Source organism: Ixodes scapularis, unplaced genomic scaffold, assembly GCF_016920785.2.
Source record: "Ixodes scapularis isolate PalLabHiFi unplaced genomic scaffold, ASM1692078v2 PGA_scaffold5__190_contigs__length_132052651, whole genome shotgun sequence".
Lineage (NCBI taxonomy): Eukaryota > Metazoa > Arthropoda > Arachnida > Ixodida > Ixodidae > Ixodes > Ixodes scapularis.
The window spans coordinates 57,313,741-57,333,314 of record NW_024609880.1 but is presented as its reverse complement, the minus strand read 5'-3'; the positions used below and the strand labels follow the sequence as shown (position 1 = coordinate 57,333,314).

The 19,574-nt window shown below is 47.6% G+C and overlaps 1 protein-coding gene across 1 annotated transcript in view; it reads right to left on the bottom strand.

The window, feature by feature from the left end:
• LOC120836241 overlaps positions 1–18,967 on the bottom strand; it is a 32,594-nt gene extending 13,627 nt beyond the window's left edge. The window contains exons 1-3 of the mRNA XM_040216513.1: positions 18,897–18,967; positions 10,089–10,226; positions 2,623–2,779 (exon numbers count right to left, since the gene is read on the bottom strand). Coding sequence (XP_040072447.1) covers positions 2,623–2,779; positions 10,089–10,226; positions 18,897–18,967 — 366 coding nt within the window. The remainder of the gene's footprint in view (positions 1–2,622; positions 2,780–10,088; positions 10,227–18,896) is intronic.
• Between the last annotated feature and the right edge of the window lie 607 nt (positions 18,968–19,574).

The window sequence follows — 19,574 nt, the reverse complement described above, 5'->3', positions numbered from 1 at the left end:
ACGATCTAACTCCGTCTATATATTTCTTAAACTGGCCAGCAAACTTTCAAATAAGCCAAGTCGCCGAAATCTGCCAACTCTAGCTTGCGACGTGTGGCGCAATCATCAGCGCAGTCAATGCCACAGAGTTGGAGCAGCCAACATTGAGGCGCTACGTCAGAAGCATGACTACGTCATTCTCACGTTTTGTTTGTTTTCACTTCTCGGAGCAAAATTGAACGATGACGTCATGAGTTTCTCCTCTCGGTGTTGGCTGAACGGCGTCCACGTGATCGCCGTAACACGGATGCGCTGGTTTGCGCTGCCCTGCGTGCTTATCGGAGCTCAGAGCTGGGAGCAGTCTGTTGGTCTGTTTCGTCTCGCCGCTGCTCTAACTTGAGAAGGACCATAGTTTTGTTTAACCCGAGACTGGGGTATTTCGGAAAAGGGACGAGAAGAAAAGAGGCCACAAGAAGGCGACGTCTCAAGACGTCGCCTCCTTGTGGCCTCTTTTCTTCTCGTCGCTTTTCCGAAATACCCCAGTCTCGGGTTAAACAAAACTATGGTTAACTTCCACCAGCTCGCCTGCACCCTTACAATTTTTTCATTGAGAAGGACGTTTTGTTTACGATACAAGCGCGGGCCGCATCTCCAATACCTAGCTGCGATGAATGCCGAAAGATCCATAGGCTCACGATGTTGTGTCGCTGCCTCCTAGAATTATTAGTTGACCCGCCCGGGTGTTGTCTTTCACAAGTTTCCACACGCTGTTGTAGCAGACTACATTGGCAAACACCGCGGAGCAGACGACACTTCCGCTTTGCTCTACGTTCGCATAGAGGATCGCGTGACCTTTGAGACTGTGACGGCCCCCGTAGGGAAGGCACAGACGCGCTGTGGTGGGCCCACGCTGAGGTGAGGAGAGATGAGGCGAAAACGATATTTACTTTTTAATAATAATAGGAGTCGGTGCTGGTGCTGCCCGCAGCTTACCGACCGTCGCGGCGTTCTGAAGGGGTGGTGACCCAGGCTGTCCATCACTGTGCCGGTGCCTGGGCGAGTTGGCTCCGGGGCTCACAGGGTTCAGGAGCTTGGAGGAACGCTAGTGGGTGGCCTAGTGATTGAGGCGATACGGGCTTCTCAGGGCTCGAAAAGTTCGGGGGCTTGGGGCGCTGACGCCAGCGGGTGGCCATGTTGTTTCTCTGGTCGGGCTCACAGGGTTCTGGGGCTTGGAGCGCTGACGCTAGCGAATGGTCTTGCGGTCGAGGCGATTTTGGCTTCTCAAGGCTCGGGGGCCTGGGGCGCTGACATCAGCGGGTGGCTTTTTCGTTGTGTTTTTCTGGTGCGTTGTTTCCCGCGCTCTCTCCAGCGCGCTCCCTGGCACTTTTCTCGGCGCGTCTTCCCGCTCGGACTCGCTTCCCCCGACCAGCCCCGACTCCCAACTTGTTCCCCATGTCCGGTTTCTCCGCTCCCCTTGTCTTCTCTCGTCTTCTTCCCGTCCCCCTCTCCCCCAGTGTGATCATCGTTCACGCCATCCGAAGCAACCTGCCCGCGTCACGTGTCGTGTACCTCGCCGCCACGAACGTCACAAGACCACGTGGTTCGACGTGACGTGGCCATGCTTCTGACGACACGAGACCAATGTTGCCTGACACAACCAAAGTTCCGGTTTCGGTATCTGCCGAATTTTCGTGTTTTTTTTTTTCTGCTTCGTGAATCATTTTTTTTTCTGCTTCGTGAATCCGAAGACGTCGAGCTGTTTAGTGGTGTTTTGTGAAATGGAATCTCATGTAAGCCCAAATAGTTCGGAATTGAGCAGAGTTGCCCTTTAACAGGACTAACATGATTCTAGCACACTATCATAGAGGGCGCCACCTCACTGTTACGTTTTGTATATATGTCGTGAATAAAGACTGCCGCGGGACTTTGCCCATCCGGCCCAGCTGACCCTGTCTGGTCCCGGTCTCTAGACTAAATACCTTGTAGAATCAATGCTAAGATTGATGTTCTGTAATGAGTATATAGTACATAGAAGCTGAAGACGTACTTTACCGTATAGAGTGGCTTAACAGAGTCGTGCTCTTTTGCATTTCTTGCGTATGAATCGCAGTGATATTTCCTGCGTCCTCAATTTTTCAATACACACTGTCGTATCAGAGTCCCATACCGGGGAGACATATTCAAAAACAAAATCAACCAAGGTTTTGTAAGCACTGATTTGATATCAAAGAAGGAGTGCAGCTTAAGATTGCGCATCAAATATCATAGTTTACCGTGGCCTTAAGCCGGGGCCTACTGCTCACACATCATACAAAAGACAGTCTGCAAACACGAGTGACCGCAATATCCGTGATTCGAACTCCGCACGTCAAATGTTCTTCTTGAACTCATTATCATGCGGTATTCGAAGCTCGGATCTCGCGATTACTAGAGTTTGAATCTCTATGCAGACTGTTTCTTGTGTGATGTATAAGCAGCGTTACCCCGACTCCAGTGAAAAATAAAGTCGATGTCTGCATTCGACTACAAATACGTCGAAAAATGTACCCCAACAACTTTTCCGCATTAAAACAATTTTTTTAATTAAAATGAAAAGGTCGCATAGCTTACACGTCAAATATACAGAAACGAACTCACACTCACCTTGCATGATACAATGAAGGGAAGATAAAATAGGCGAGCAGCGCATAAATCGACTCGCCCTTCGTGTAGAGAGTCTTCAAGGCACTTGCTTGGGAGTGTCCAGTTATTGTGCATTATCGGTGTTGGCGTATCATTCCAGCAGTTATGCCTAGAGTTACTGAAATAAATACCATCACAAAAACATGGAATACTTCAAAGATATTCTTCTCCCCTCGGTAATGTCATTTTATATATTAATCTACTCGTTGCAGTGTTTACGGAAGAAAAACATCCATTGCCAGCGTTCAGAGACCGTCTATTTCAGTGTCACAGCAATATTTCGAAAATACTGCCACTCAAAGCAGCTATGTAAATCAATGGTATAACACCGTCACCCTTTTCTAGGGAATTAAATCAAAGATAAGATCGTTATCGAGCACTTATCTGCCCATTTCTTGAAATGTATGTACCTCTGATATTGTTTCTGCTTAAATTAATATATTTTCCGATAAATTGCGAACTATTGATTTTATTTTGATCAGTTGTAATCATATTGTATATTGAATAGTGGCCCTCATATTGCCGCTTTTTAGAGCGCAGCTCTTAGGGGCCCGTTCCCGGCTTGAGCGGCGTCGCCGTCGCCGTCGGCGTAACCAAGGTCATCCCAAGGTCACGTGACCCCCAAGGTCACGTGACCCCAAGGTCACGTCACCCCTCCCAAGGTCATCTCAAGGTCACGTGACCCCACGTGACTCCCAAGGTCACGTGACCCCTCGAGATCACGTGACCCCTCCCAAGGTCATCTCAAGGTCACGTGACCCCAAGACCCCACGTGACCCTTTGAAGGTCACGTGACCCCCAAGTCACGTGACCCCTCTGAGGTCACGTGACCCCCGAGGTCACGTGGTCTCCTCCCCAAGGTCACCTCAAGGTCACGTGACCCCAAGGTGATCCCCACGTGACCCCCAGGTCACGTGACCCCTCTGAGGTCACGTGACCCCTCTGAGGTCACGTGACCCCCCGAGGTCACGTGACCCCCCCTCCCCGAAGTCACGTGACACCCCCCCCCCGAGGTCACGTGACCGCCCCCCCCGGAGCATATTAAAGAATGAGGGGAGGAGGAGGGGTCTACCCTCCCCTCAGTACCCTTCACTCCTCCTCCTCAAGAGCTGCGCTCCAATTCGGCGTTACAGGGATTTGTAAACGGCTTTCAATTTTTTTTAAAACTTGTTTCTGTTTTGTAATTATTGTAATTGTCTGGCGTCTGCAATAATCTCAAGGCCGAACCTGAATTTTTGTCAAGCTGTTTATGCGGACAGAAGCAGAGGGAGAGGAGGGGAAATGAGCGTGAGAGAAAGCCAGAACACCGAGCTCTGGTTGGGATGGCTAGTGGATAAACACAAAGCTAGCTGCCTTTGTCTCCACTGCAGTGTTCGAACGTGTTTCAACGCGAAAGCCCAAAGCTGGACGCCAAAGTTCCGGGTTCTAACGCGTTCCACGAACGCAACGGCGACCAAGGAAACGTTTGTCTCCTCTGCACAGTTCAAACGCGTTCGATAGCGAACGCCAAACGGCGGAGGCCGGCGTTTCACGTCCTAACGCGTTCCACCAGTGCAGCGAGAGTCAAACGCAGCTAGATTGACGTCTATTCACTAATCCTTCTATCCCGAGCCCGGTGTTCTGAGCTCCTCGAGCGCTCTCATCTCCTCTTCTCTCTCTCAGTTTCTGCCCGAATAGGTTAGCTTACTCTGCGCGCTCACCTCTTTAATATTATTAACCTAGCAGGCGTACAATTCGCAATCACAACTAAACTAAGTAAGGTTTCATCGATCTGACGGATGCCCTGAAATAAATATCGAGCATAAGATGGTCCTTCGACATGATCACTTCGACTCTCATATAGCTACTGAGAGCTGAGGATACGCGGGACGTGGCTTATAATCGTGAAGGCAGGAAACGTCCGTACGCGACATGACACCACCATAGATGAAGCCGGTTGAGACTTCGGGTTTGGAGGCCCCCAACGATGACCGAAACCAAGAGACGCAATTGGACGGACTTGGGCACACTTGGGGGCGTTCCCACCGAAGAACGACCTCTACTTCCGGCTTCACTTATGATTTTCTTTTAGAGCGCAGCTCTTAGGGGCCCGTTCCCGGCTTGAGCGGCGTCGGCGTCGGCGTCGCCGTCGGCGTAACCAAGGTCACCCCAAGGTCACGCGACCCCCAAGGTCACCCCAAGGTCACGCTACCCCAAGAGGTCACGTGACCCCTCCCCCAAGATCACGTGACACCCAAAGTCACGTGACCCACGAGGTCACGTGACCCCCCCCCCCCCCCCCCGAGGTCACGTGACCACCCCCAGGGTCACGTGACCCCCCCCCCGAGGTCATGTGACCTCCCCGATGACGTCATCGTCACTGATGACGTCACCGGCATCCGCATCGTCATCGTCATCATCACTGATGACGTCATCAGTGACGTCATTGATGACGTCACCGGCATCCGCATCGTCATCGTCATCATCGCTGATGACGTCATCGGAGTCCGCATTGTCATCGTCCCTGATGACGATGACGTCATCGGCATCGTCACGTGACCCCCCCCGGTCACGTGACCCCCCCAGGTCATTTCACCCGCCCCCCCAGTACCCTTCCCTCCTCCTCCTCAAGAGCTGCGCTCTAATTCGGTATTACAGGGAGTTGTAAACGGCTTTCACTTTTTTTAGCTGACTTCAGCCGGTATGCCGCCTCCTCTTATTCCTACCTCCATGTTTATAATAATCCAATTTTAATGCGGAAGCATTAGCTGTCCTAAGAGCGAAGCCGGTGTTGTCTCTAGACGTCGTCTGTGCAACAAAAAACGGTACCTAAATTCCCATTGGATGAGCGAAACGGCACCTAAATTCCCATTGGCTGAGCGACACGACAGCTATGCAGGTGCTTCGTCATGGAAGGCGGCGGGGGCACTCAAGATCAAAGCGGACGCGCCTCAGCAATAAAACACAAAGAAAAGCACAGCAACGCAGATGCTTCGTCACGGAAGCCGGCGGGGTTCGCCACGCCTGCGCAGTGGGGGGCGCGATGTCACCGCCAGAGGGCTGTGTAAAAAGGGAGACGCGGCTCGCTGCCTGTAGGAATGATTTCGCATTCCTACACGTAAGCAATCCTAAATGTCTCTGCCGAATTTTCGTGTTTTTTTTTTCTGCTTCGTGATTCATTTTTTGACATTCTTATGGCAATTTTATTGGTCCTGGAAGCTTACGCCAACAAAAATCCCCCATCAAAGAGATTCTGGAAGCTTACGCCATCAAAAAAGAAGAAAAGGAGCGATGTGTCAGCCAAACATCGCTCCATTTACATTGGAAGGAAATTGCCTTCCTTGGCACGTGTTGATTGACAGAGAGCGTGTGGTGTGTTTTTGTTTTTGCTACTGTTATTGTTGTGTATTCTTTTCATCAAATGTTTCAGTTGAGAGTTAGCGCTTGTCCCGTGTTCTTCCTTTACAACATATTTTTGTCTTTTGAGCGCTGTATTACAATTTTTGAAGGGAATTCTTATAAGAGATTTGTGCAAATCAGCAAATTTTAGAATCCGAATGCTAGTGCTGCATCAGAGGCGCTCAGATTGACGACGAACGATTTCAGTAAGTTGATGCGTCATTCCGATCTAGATGCATCACACTCCTATCTATCGAATATTTTCGATAGATGGCGCCACGAATATGAATAAGGTGTATTGAATTCATGACAATACATGATAAATCGACGGTGCTTCCAGTCAGCACAGTTCAATTGTTTGGGATCAACTGGTTTCCGTCCCCCGAGAAGACGTAAGCCGCGGATGTTCCGGGCGAAGACATGTGGCTTCGAGCCTGGTCGCTCCATATCATGTCGGGGAGAGTACGCCACCTTGTTGGCCTACCCTCTAGCCCTCCACCGCGCGTCTCCCGTTTTCGTGGAACCCGCAAGATTGCTCTAAACCGTCGGGCCTGCCCTCCTCTGCGAGAACAGCCGTTTGGTCAAGGAGTCCTGGATTGAACTCCGGGCAACGAATCGAGTCGCGATGTGAGCTCGTCCGACCGGCGATGACTCAACGCGAGCGGTTCCCCTGGTTCTGACAGTCGGCGTCTTCTCCTCCTAGTGGGCGTCCGTCTGCCGAGAGCCTTCGCCCGAACTCCTGCAACGACAGGTAGCGCCGTGAGCTCGGCCCACAGGCGGTGACTCCGCTCGCAATTACCCCTTTTGCTCTCAGGTCGGCGGGCGCTGCGGCCACACTGAGTCCATGGCTCGCCTGACCGTAGTGTGTCGTTGGGGACCCTTGGTTCTCAACAAAAGCTGTTAGATACCGGGATCATTGTCGTTGTTGGCATGGCATTGGACGAACCCGGCGCGGCGACCGCCCTTTCTGGTAGCCGTCGACGGCGCGGTGGGATGGGCATCGGATTCCCCTTTGAGCACCGGTCCCCAGACGTAAAAGTACGCATTCTTGCTTCCCAGAATTGTGGCACAAAAATATAGCAATACCTAAGTTTTCGTTTTTAAGAACCAAAGTTTCGCAATTACTTTCTGCACACTCCATGCTACATGACTATTCCAGCTGAGTTCTGACGTGATTATAACACAGAGGTATTTGTATTCATTTATAGTTACTAAGGTAGCATTGTTGAGGGCGTATCTAAAATCAAGGGGAGTTTTACTGTGTGTGTGGCTCACATTTATACACACTTATGATTGTTTAGTGACATTTGCCAATTCGTACACTATTGCGTTATACTGCTTAACCAATTACCTTTAACTGATCGCTTCTCAAACCTATTTCTGAAAGCAACACGTAGCCGTACGCTTAAAACCGACATTGTATGCTATTATCTTCAGTAAGATCGTTTATATTAACTAAAAAATGCCAAGGCCTGAGCACAGATCCCTGGGATACTCCAGAAGTTACCAGGACAGTAGGGGAAATTACACCGCCGATTAAGTATGAGTCCAACCACCGCAGGAGTCTCTCATTTCTGAGCAGAATTTTAAGTTTTTTCAACAACTTATGATGTTGTACTCGATCGAAGGTTTTTGCCAAATCTAAAAGGATAACACCCATCTGGCCCCCCTTGTCGAAAACATTGTCAACCTGAAGAAAGTTTCAAATGCCTTCGTCTACGGCTGTGTTATAACCTTTTCATTTCTTTACCGTATCATATGGTCGATTGGGAACAAAGCCAGGACAGTCTAACGCGATGATGCGGTGATCTGATATTCCACCTACAACTGCACAGTGATAGTCTTCAACACAAATATTATTATAAACAAATTATAAATCAAGGAGGGAAGTGGTCGTTTTTGTAACTCTTGTGAGAGTCGTCACAATCCAGATAGGATTGTTCCAAAAAGCCAAATCTATCAAAAGTTCGAAATAACAACATCGTGACATCGAGGTCATTGTAGCCCAGTCTACGTTTCGAAGATTAAGGTCACCTCCTAAAAGTATATTTTTATTGTATATTGGCATGTACATGCACAAAATCGTGTAAGTCGTTCAGTACATCATAGAGGAGGTTATAAAAGATAATATCACTCACACTGCTTGAGTGCCTGTGGTATTACGCAGAAAAGAAAATTCAATTCCTGATTTTATAACTATCATTTTGTGCGTTGGGGGGAACGGTTTCACAATCAGGAATACTATCACTTAACCAATTTTCGGTTATCAACAATGTCTCTCGATTGAAGGAAAGGAGAATGCTTTCCAGGTCGATCGTTTTGTTTACTATGCTCTTTGCATTCAGGTTGATGTTAATTACTCGAAGTTTCGTGTTAGCTGTACATTTTACGACGTTTACGATACTTATCGCACTTAAGCTGGCAAATCTAAAGGTCTTGCATGTCGGTATACCTCGGACGAGGCTTCAGCACCAGCAGCATTGCCCCGTCCTGAGGGGACCAAAATGGGGTCTTACTTGGTTTCTTTCCGGCCAATGGTCAGCTTCACACAACTTTTCGAGTTCTGAACCTTCGACATACACATGAAACGAAAAGTAGGTATCATACTTAATTGGCAATTTTGTGCAAACAAACATTTTGTCACCGAGCACTTGGAGAACAAGAGCCAACACATCGTCTGAGGATGTGAACGGGTGCATGCGCGACACGAATATTGCCTTGCGGACGCACAGGAGGCCGGGGTGCGGCACGCAACTTACTGCTGCGGTCAGAACCGATTAACGGCTGCGGTCGTTGCCTTGGGTGCGCTGGCCTGTCTTTGTTGACATCATGCGATTTAAGACTTCCACTTAGCTGCCCTGTCGTCACTCCTTAGTTGGAGGGGCTCCAGCTGCTCGAGCAGTTGCACCAGGCCGGCGAAACGTATTGCTGGTCGGAGACAAGGAGTCTCCGGCCATCGGCGCGTCGGTAGAAAAGCATTTCTAAAGAAGCTCACTGTTTCGTACCAGTTCAACTCGCAGAGACTCGTTTTCACGTCTCAGGAACCGTACTTCTTCAGAGAGTCCGACGATTTCACGGCAAAGCGCCAGCAGCGTCTCGCGAACACTGCACTCCTCCGACAGCACGTCTTCCCGTGGACCGCCGGCTTTCCTACCCGACGTAGAAGCCCGAGAGCTCACAAGTGTATCTTCCGAGTTCCGGTATTTTTGTGGACATGGCGCACTCAAACGTGCCACCACCATGTTTTGCGAGCAGGTCGAAGCTCGAATGTGGAATGTTGACGCATTTCAAATGGAAGCTTTCGTCGCACGTGCACTAGCAAACGATAAACCGCGTCCGAGATAATGGAGCGGCACAAAAAATTGTTTTGATCCAATATTTGAGTTGCTAGTTCAGCAGTGTGTTCTGCTACAGCGTAACGTATATTTAACGAATATTAACGAATATGCTACACGTAACGAAGCCGAAACCGAAATTCGACAGGGGGGAGAAAGAATAATATAAAGGAGGAGATTGTTGGCCGAAGTCACGTGGCCGTGAAACTTTTCTTTTAATCAACGTATTTACAGCATTTTAGAAGCCACAAACAAATAGTACCATAGTCCTTTTCTATTTTTAATATTGAGTGTGTGCCTTCGATGATTCACGACTTTGATTATATTTGTGTCTAAACCATAGAAAACTGCACGTGACCATTGAGAAGAGAGTGAGCGCGACCCGAACCGGCGAGTTCTCAATCGGCGGTTTTAGGGCGGAAATAAAATTAATTTCGGGCCTCAAATTATATTCTGGGCAGTTGGGCTCTCGTATGTTTTGTACGAATAAAAACCTTGGCGGGCATAAATACCCTGCCATTGTCCCTTTGAGCGCACGACTCGCGGTCACGGTATCACCCGATTGAGCGTTAAAAAGCAGGCTTCAAAGGTTCTGGTTTTTCTTATTAGAGAAACACTAATAGAAAATGACCCTCTCTCATTATTATTAAAAAAAAACATAAAATATTGCTGTTTTTATTGGTCACGGATCTACAAAACTGAAAAATAACTTACTTGAGAAAAAACCTTCGAACAGCTACCTTAGCGCACGTAGAAAGGCGAAAGCTTGTAGAGTCGTCAAGCGGGCCTGTCAAAAATCCGTCCTTTATTGCGCATCCCTTGTAGCTTCCGTTATCCCTGGTAGCCCCGATTCTGCATGAAAGGGTCAATAAATGAAAGGAGAGTTAGTGTGGTCCCGCAGAGACCCCTTTTTGTGTCCGCTTCTATGCGTAGCTCTCCGTCTGTTACTAAAGAAAGATGGAACTATCAGGAAAACAGTCACGAACGCTTTTAAGGAAAAACACAACATATACAATGTTTTATTTATAAGTCCCTGAAAGGCTAGAGCGCACACACAAACAAGCAAATATACTGAAAGTCAAAGTCCCAGCGCTTTCAATGTGCTTGGCTGTCCTCGTTGATGACAGCACATGAGCAGAAAGATTTGGAACGTCGCGGCGGTCTTGCTTTTTTAGAGCGACTTGAATGGCACTACCGGCACTTAGCGTCGGCTGCGCTCGAGATTGAGGTGAAACGAAGTATATTGTATACGTTTTATTTTGGCTTGATCATATCAGTAAAATTTTGTGGTTGGTGGTCAAGTTTATTTCGGTTGCCCATTCACGCTCGTGACTTGTAGCGAATACAAATGAGGAGGTTTTAGGAAGTTAATGTTTGCACGAGGAACGCGACTTTGTTGCGGATACTTGTGATGAAGAAATATATACGAGCTGGGAGGATGTCTCCCATGCGGAATCTGGATGAAAGTAAACATTTTGGTGGACATCCACTAAGTTAGCAATTACTTAAATGTAAAAAAGTAAGGCTTTGACCAATATTAATAGAGATTCCGACGATTTGAGCCCAGCTTGGACCCTTGATCACGGTTGAGTGTTTTGGCTTTTTCGTCGCTATGATAGTACCCGGTGTTGTCTTTTAAAACGGCCGTTGTTTCTTTGCGCTTGTTGCTGATGGCGTGTCGCTCGACGCAACCCACATGAGTCATCGTAAACCAGGTACGTAGGCGCTTTGGAAGTAAGTTTCCCAGCTGACCGGTTGTTGTCGTTTTTTTGTGTCTTTAGAACACATCGTTCGCCTTGTCAAACGATTTGTTCACCTCACCAGCTCTGTCCCAACCGTCAAAGTACACTTCACTTTTAAAAACAAATCTAGGAACGAACTACAGGTGATTCCTAAGAGCCTACGCCTGAAACGGGTAACCCACACCGGCAAGGGTCGCAGGATCATGGAACAAGCCGAGCGTCCTCTTCTTGACGCAGTAATTAAAAATGCTGAGAAACGGCAAAGAGGAAACACTTGGGCCTTTTCTTCTTGAGCAGACAACTGGAACACTGCGCACCTGAAGTTTTTCCTGCCGTCAACAAGTTTGCTAAATGTACTGCCATCTCATCTTCTGAAAGAAGGGAATCCGGCCACCAGATGGAAGCTCTCTCCCCTTCTTGCGCGTTTAAACAATTCTGAGGAATCCGACATAGGGTCTGTAAAAAATCTTTCCTCAAGAACACTTTCCGCAAGAGAAACTCGGGTCTTGGCGAAGGGAAAGAAGTCTAACCTCACTACCACAAAGCCACTTATTGCTTCAATGGCAACAGTTGTTGAATGTGGCCTGAGTGATGTGGACCCCTGCATTCGTGAAGAATCACGCCTGTAGGCTATCGGTGTACTTTCCAAGGCACACCGACGAGCACACCTAAACTACACGGCGGAAGAGAAAGCAGCCATCAAGAACCTGAAGAAAGACAATAATATTATCATCCTGCTTGCCGACAAGGGGAATGCGAACGTGATGATGAACCGCACTGACTACGACGACAAAGCCCACAAACTCCTTGCGACAAGCGCGTACGTGACTCTGCCGAAAGACCCGACTACCAAGATCCAAGCAACTTTAAACAAGACAATATCTTTGATTTTCGGTCAACGTCCGAAGTCTTGATGCTTTTACCTCAGTCTCATCTGACGGAACGGGACTACACGTGCGTTCTACGGCTTCCCAAAAATGCCCAAGCCAAGCGTTCCACTTCGCTCAATAGTGGACTTTACTGCATCACCGCTACGCGCATTATCGAAGTACCATCACCGGTTGCTGTCAAAACTCACGGGGAAGACAAACACGTATGTGAAAAACTCCGGCTATTTTATCTAGCTGACCTCCGGTCTCCAAATGTACGATGACCGAAGTCTCGTCTTCTTCGACGTCGTTTCACTCTTTACAAGCGGGCCCGTACCTCTTGCGCTGCTTGTAGTGATGACGGCACTATCGTCTCCAACGAAGCTCTCCAAGAAAACGTGCCTTACTGTGTATGAGATTTGCCCCTTCTAAACCTCTGCCTAACCAGCACCTTTTTTTTTTTTCTTTTTTCACGTTACGTCAATTTACGGAAAAAATTGTCGCCGATACGTTTACCGTGTCACAACCTACACGCAAACACACCGGGATTCGCTGCAAAACCAAACACCGTTAGCAAAACAAATTATACTGCATATAATATTCTTTATGTAAAAATATAACGAAGCCCAATATAGGCACATAGAGCAATGACTGGGATATGATTTCCGCTACCATAGTTTGTTTCGCCATAGATCGCAGCGTAGTGGAAGGCTAGAAGACATAAAACACGGATATACACAGCATGGAAGCTAACGCTTTTGAAGGGGTACTCCGGCACTTTCTTTATAGTCCATGATTTGCCTGAAATTTCGCTAAACATACAAATATTCATTTGTGGATTAGCAACTCAAATATCGGTTAAAAAATACTTTTTTTCGCGAAGTTCGTGAATTTACAATAGTGGTCCTCACCGTGTTTTTTTGCAGTGAAAGTCTCTACTGGGGCAACAATAAAGAAGTGACGTCAGAGGAGGCGGGGGTTCACTCTTTGAGCTGTAGATTTTGTTCCCAACTGATTGCAAGCAGTTGCATGGCGTCGAATGAATGCTTTGGAAGTTCGCTTAAGCACCCTCGCAGCAGCACGGAACAGATGCTCGGCAAAGTCCATTTTTAGACTTCCCGCTCGACCTGCAAGCCTGACTTCTCCTGACGTCACTACACCGAAAAGAGCGGGTGGATTTGAATATTGGTTTTGGTAACATAATAACTTCTCCATTTTACAATAACTATTCTGAATTTCGCGATACTCAATAACATACTGGAAAGGGTAAAGGCCGGTAATTCCCAAATTATAGTTAGTTGGGGTAACCTAAAAGATCCCCGGACTGCCCCTTTAAAGGCAACTCCGCTCAATTCCAAAGATTCCGGGATAATGAGTGATTTCGCGTGAAAGAGCCCTAATAGAAGACACTACGTCATTTGCTTCGCAAAAAAATGGGGTACATATTTTTAAACATAATTCTAACGGGAGCAGAAATCGAAACCGAAACTGCGGCTCCGTCCGGCGACATTGGCCTCGGGCCACCAAAAACATGGCTACCAAGTGGTACGAGATGTCACGTGATCATCTGCGCAACGACGGGTGAAATCGGGGTGGGCGTGTGATAGGAGGAAGTGTCGTCTGCCCCGCAGTCTTCACCACGTTTTGGTGTCTACGACATTCGACGACGTCTGCTTAACTGCGGCATAAGTCTGCCTACGTAGCGCCCGTAGTGTGGGCGAAACTCCGAGAGACAATAATCACAAACGGTGAGACGACGACGGCAGTTGCGACGTGGGAGACGGCGGTGGGACCACGGCGGGGCGGCCAGACGGCTCCCAAGAAACGCGTTGCGCAGGCGCGTTACGCCAATCACGTAGGCACCGCTGAGCGCAGAAAGGAAACGGTGCTCACGTCACCCGTTACGCTTTCCCGGAGAAGAAAAAACAAGCAAAAGGGGGCAATGGTGAATGCGTTTAGATCAATGTTCGCTACGCCCACGCCGTAGACTTGAATGCACTGTTGGTTGCGCCTCAATTCGCCCTCTTGAGTCAGCCGATTTCTGCTACTTGGCGATTTGAAAAGTTTGCCGGACCGCTTAGGAAACATTTAGGTAGAACTAGGTCGTAATACTTGACGTGTGGTCTTCCTAGGTCACACCAAAAAAAACTAATTTTTTTTTTTTTAAATGAATACGAGTTGTCATTTAAGGCAGTTTGGACGGCTCGCAAAAAACAGCTGCTCAACGTATACGTGTTGCGCTGTGATGTTCTACAAAGGTGCTAACAGCCGGTGGAAGTTTACAGAAAAACAAAATCAGGAAATGAACTTACCTCGGCCAGAAGAAAAAAACACAAATACCTGTTCTAGGCAATCTGCACCGCCACTTTGCAGACGATGCTCGCGTAGTGAGAAGTGCTGCCGACAGATGGCGTACGCCCCGTCGAGGAAGCAGAGTCATAGATAGTGGATGAGTTTAGGCCATTTATTACCCTCAGTGACCTCTCTCTGCATCAGGGTGTAAGATAGACTGGTGGGGAAACGAGAGCCAATTGAGTGACCGGATTGTGTACCCGTCGGGTTTCTCTTTTAGAGCGCAGCTCTTAGGCACCCGTTTCCGGCTTGAGCGGCGTCGCCATCGCCATCGGCGTCGCCAAGGTCACCCCAAGGTCACGTGACCCCCAAGGTCACCCCAAGGTCACGTGACCCCCAAGGTGACCCCCCAAGGTCACGCGGCCCCCCCCCCCCCTCCTCGAGGTCACGTGACCCCCCTACAGGGAGTTGTAAACGGCTTTCACTTTTTCTGTGGCGCCATCTATGTGGAGCACCGCGAACTCTCACTCCGGGTGGGCGACCGGTGGCGACCGGCTAAACTGACGGAGATGGTTTCTCGTGGATTTTCAATAGAGGACTGTTGTGCACGCGGTTTATTTTGCGCACTCTCCCATAGAATTCCACGCAAATCCAATTCCGACTTTTTTTCCTCGCGCCGCAGCGCCATCTCTCGCAAATCGGGGGTACCCGCAAGCAGACGAGTACACAATCCGGTCACGGCGCTGCGGTAGGCTTCTATGGGCCGTTTCCCCACCTGTCTATCTTACACCCTGCTCTGCATCTTGATTCCTCCCACAAAAGTGACGTTGCGTCTAGCAACCACCTAGCAACGGGGGACGTCGTGCGAACGACGAGCGCCTGTCCACCATTACCGATCCCACTCTCCACGCGCGCGCATGCAGGGCCCCATGTTATTCCGTGTACCTACCTCAGTTCCTTAGGTTTTCTGGTTAGAAAATTCTCGGATGTTGTGCCGTTAGCTGCTCAAACCATAGCCATCCATATTTTCGTTTCTGTGTGACCGCCAAAGAAGAAGAAAACGTCAAAATATATAGGTCATTAGAATCAAGTTGAAACCCATAGCAGGCTTCCAACTTTGAGAGGAAGGAATTCTTGTTTCTAATTAAAAGTTTTACTTAGACAATAAAGCTGTCCTCAAAGCCGGAATCATACGGATACGGGTTTCTGAATCGATCCGTTTCGAAAGTCTTGCGCCGATTATTCGAAGGCCGGAGGCCCTGCACAATAAATGGTGCAACAACTGCATCGAGGGACGTGCAAGTCCTCGAATTCCAAAAGATTGCAAACGTCGAAGCGCGGCAAACACTACGAGCCGACGAGATAATTAAACAGCGTCACTGCGCGCATCACCTTTCTCTGTGGGTGTGTTTCTTCCAGTGTGCCGTGACGTTGAGGTTTTAGTCCGCCATTCTGCAGGGATTTCACAGCCGTCAACAGAGGGCAGTATTTTGAAAGGGGTCTATATTGGTTAGTAGCTCGATCTTGTGACACAATCTCTTTAACTAACTGCTTGCCCATAAAGTTTTCATACTGATCCTGCCCTGATCAAGACCGTAATGTGACGTTTTGCCGCGGGAGACAGACATACGTCCTATACTACACGCTGCCCAGCTTATTTCCCTTGTATTCCTTTTAAAACTATGGAGTTAATTGAAACTTTAATTGATGACTACCAGTAAAGGTAATTTTTGTATAAATAAGGAAGTTTGTTGGTTTTTGATTTTGGTTTATTTTTATGAACTGATACGATAATGGATGCTGGGATCCCAAAAATCTTAGGAAGGACCCATCAATTGAATTTAAATCTACTATTTCAAAACAATTATATCCTACTATACACAAAGAGTCGCCTAATGCTGAGTGGCTCAAAGTTTATTTAGTAACCTTCCGGTATCCCCGAAGATGTTAAGGAAACAAGAGCGCTGTCTCATTGACGAAAGGTCCCGGTTGAGGCTTGGTCATCCCATATCAGGAGCCTCGCCTTGAGCAAGCAACCTTACTTGACAGGCGGATGAATGATTGAGAAAATATAACATTAAGAAGAAACAAAGTTCTGCAAAACTAATATTTGGGTAGAATGGATTTAGCTCATTTTACCTTCTAACAAAAATTCCCTTAGAATTGCACGGGTGCACTTCAGAATACATCAGGTGACACGGCATCCTGTAATGCACTGACCACCTGTCTACGCTCGCCGACCAGAAAATTCCGAACGTTCCTCAGCTATGAATTAGTAGTTACTGTCGTCGTGCACTGATGAAAATACAAAAAAAAGTTAACTAAAAAAAATGTTTCAAGTTTCGCGACGAACTTAGCGCACGCGATGCGTGCGCCCAGTGCGTATATCAACAGGCTGATGTCACCACGTGTAAGGGAGAAAATTCACAAGGTAACTGGGAATTAAATTACTGGAGTTCTGAACAAACACCAGAGTTATAGATACAGCTAGCGGTTCAATTAAAACAGAATCAAGTAGTTATACGTTGCAGGATACCAAGGGCCAAGCACACAATTATAGATGCTTTACAGCAGTTGTGCATGGGCGCCGCCATAACTGACCTTCAGTTTTTGTTTCCGCTTATTCCATTTTTTTTTCACTTCGTCATTACCATAGCAGTCCAGGTTTTTGCCATCTTAGATTCCATTGTGTCCTTCTTCCCAGCATTGGCCTTTCTGGAGGCTCGTCAACACCCGTTCCGGTGGCTCGGTATCGCAGGTCAGCAATGGTGGCTGCATTCTGGCGCGTGTGTAAAGCCTCTATAGGTCCCTGGAGTCGAATGGGCTCGAAGATAGCGAACTGGGGCGTGGCCATGGCGTTGGCATTACGCGTCAGTGACGTAGTTAACGAGCTGTCAAGCAGGCCACGTCCGTTAGCACTGTTCTTCTCCTACCTATGGCCCTGCGACGAAGCTCAGGCCGGTTATGGTTATGATAGAAGACGGTCCTGCAAAACAACCCAAATCGGCCGGCGCTACCACGGCGAACGCCATTCGTCGGTAGCACCTCTCATTACATGTGCATCGTCTGCGAAGTGGCGGCGTAGAGTGCCCAGAAAAGGATTCTGCTCATTGTTGTGGTTGTTGTTGGTTTTTTTTTTTTTTTATTGTTGTTGTTTACTGTAAACTTTCAAGCTTGCACCTCTGTAGTAAATTGCAGCGCGATAGAAACTGATTTTGGCGGGACGTCTGAAGTTCCTTAAAAGCGTTAGCTCACACGCCGTAGATGCTAAAAGCCTAGGTAACAGGACACTCACCGCACGTGAGTGGTTTAGTCGACGATAGCATACGCACAGAAAGACGGCAACGCCCTAAGGTTACAATTGTGGTGCCTCGTAATTGATATCATCGGCATCTAGTGAGGGCTTCTGTCTAAGCGGAGATAAAACAAAGTTTAGAAAGGACCTTTTTTTTGAGAAGGCTGGAAAAAGGCGCTGTTGCCAGTTTACGAATCCGCGAACCTCCAGTCAAATTTTACGACACTTCATATTGTTAGCGAAAGGTCCGGCTAGCGAGAGATGTGTCGTACATTTCTCTTAATACTTTTATCAAACGACCGTTTCCCTCGTCTCTTTTTTATGAGCCGAGATACATAGAGGGAGGAGAAGACTTGAGCGCGCGGGGACGTCAGCTAGCCAAGCTCTGGTTCGGACCATTAGTGGGTAGACCTAGACCTAGCTGCCTATGTATCTAAAGCATTAGTCGAACGCATTTGAACTCGAAAGCCAAACGCCAGACGCCGGCGTTACGCGTTCTAACGCGTTCAATAAGTGCAGTGGAGACAAAGGCAGAACTAGCTTTAGGTCTACCCACTATTCCCTCCGACCAGAACTCGGCGTTCTGACGTCTCCTCCGCACTCTAGTTTCCTCCTCTCCCCTCAGTTTCTTGGGGCGTACCTCAGTAGAAGGACCTCTCTAGATCCCCAACTTCATGAGTTGTGGAATACTTTATCGTCCCTGAAATATTTACATTAACAGGTTCGGAAAGCATGCCGAAACGAAGCGACCGGAAGTTTCTTGGGGGGAAAGAGACTGCTTTTGTTTGTACATAGTAAAAGGGTCTATAAACATTTTTCTACGCGGGCATCACTACCTTGAATCGTTGAACTTTCAATATGCGCCAGAAAACACTGTCATTCTCACGCCAATTCACTGGTCAGTATTACCGTTTTATTTACGACTGTTCTTTTTTTTTTTTTTTTTGTCCCTTCAATTATTAATTGAGCGAGGTCGTTAAATATTGTTTTTTCGTCTCGCGTAGTGGATGAGACAACTACATCGCTGGGGACGTTTGTAAACAAAAAAAGATATTTAAATACTGGCAATTTGAGAAAAGCAGGTTCGAAGTTATGACGTTCACGCTTTTTGCTTCACAATTTGTTGCTCCGCGTTATTATCGACGAGTACATAATCTCATTGACTCCCGAGTAATAATAAGATGTACTCGACTGGTTTCATAAAAAAAAGAGGCTAAAGCTTAAATAATATTTTTTTCCAACTCAATATTGAATTTGTAAGGGACCGTCAAGAACAAACAAAAGAGGGGCACATTGCGCCCCACTGTTCCCAGAGGAGACGTACAGAAAAGCCAGCTCACGGCTCAGTGCGTGGACTCCCACAAAGGAGACTCCGTCATCGTAGAACATTCCCATGCTTGCGTTTCCACAGACGCCTCCGATCTTCGTCATAGCTAAAATGAAATCAGACGGTCATCATTCATGCGAGAAGGCTGTTCGGCAGTCTTATCCTCTAGTCAAAAAACGATGACTCTAATTTTAATCGCACGAAGGCTATCTGAATTGTTAACGAACTAATTACATGCAAGGCACATCGTGTAATACCTGCACTATACGTTTTGGAGTATATGTCATCTAAGCGTCTTTCTTTATACTTCCGATTCCCAGAAAGGTTGAGTAAGTCCAACAATATTTTCGTATTAAAGTCAAATGGCGATGTGAAAAACATTTTAAAGCATGAAATGCTTTTTTAACGTTCGATAAAATACACTTTAAAAATGCTTCAGGGGTTTGAGATGTTCGTTAAATTTTGCTAAGGGGCCTGACGTACCGTTTAAGAATTCCTAAAGTGTGTAAGACACCCGTCATGAATTTTCGAGAGGCATGCGGCGTCTGTTCCAAGCCTTTCTGTGATACCGCAGCACCCGTCAAAATCGTTTTAACCGTTCTATGGGAAAGATCATGTGAACCTTCAGAATATATGCGTCGGGGAAGAAGCTTGGCCATTTTGTAGTGGGGCGGT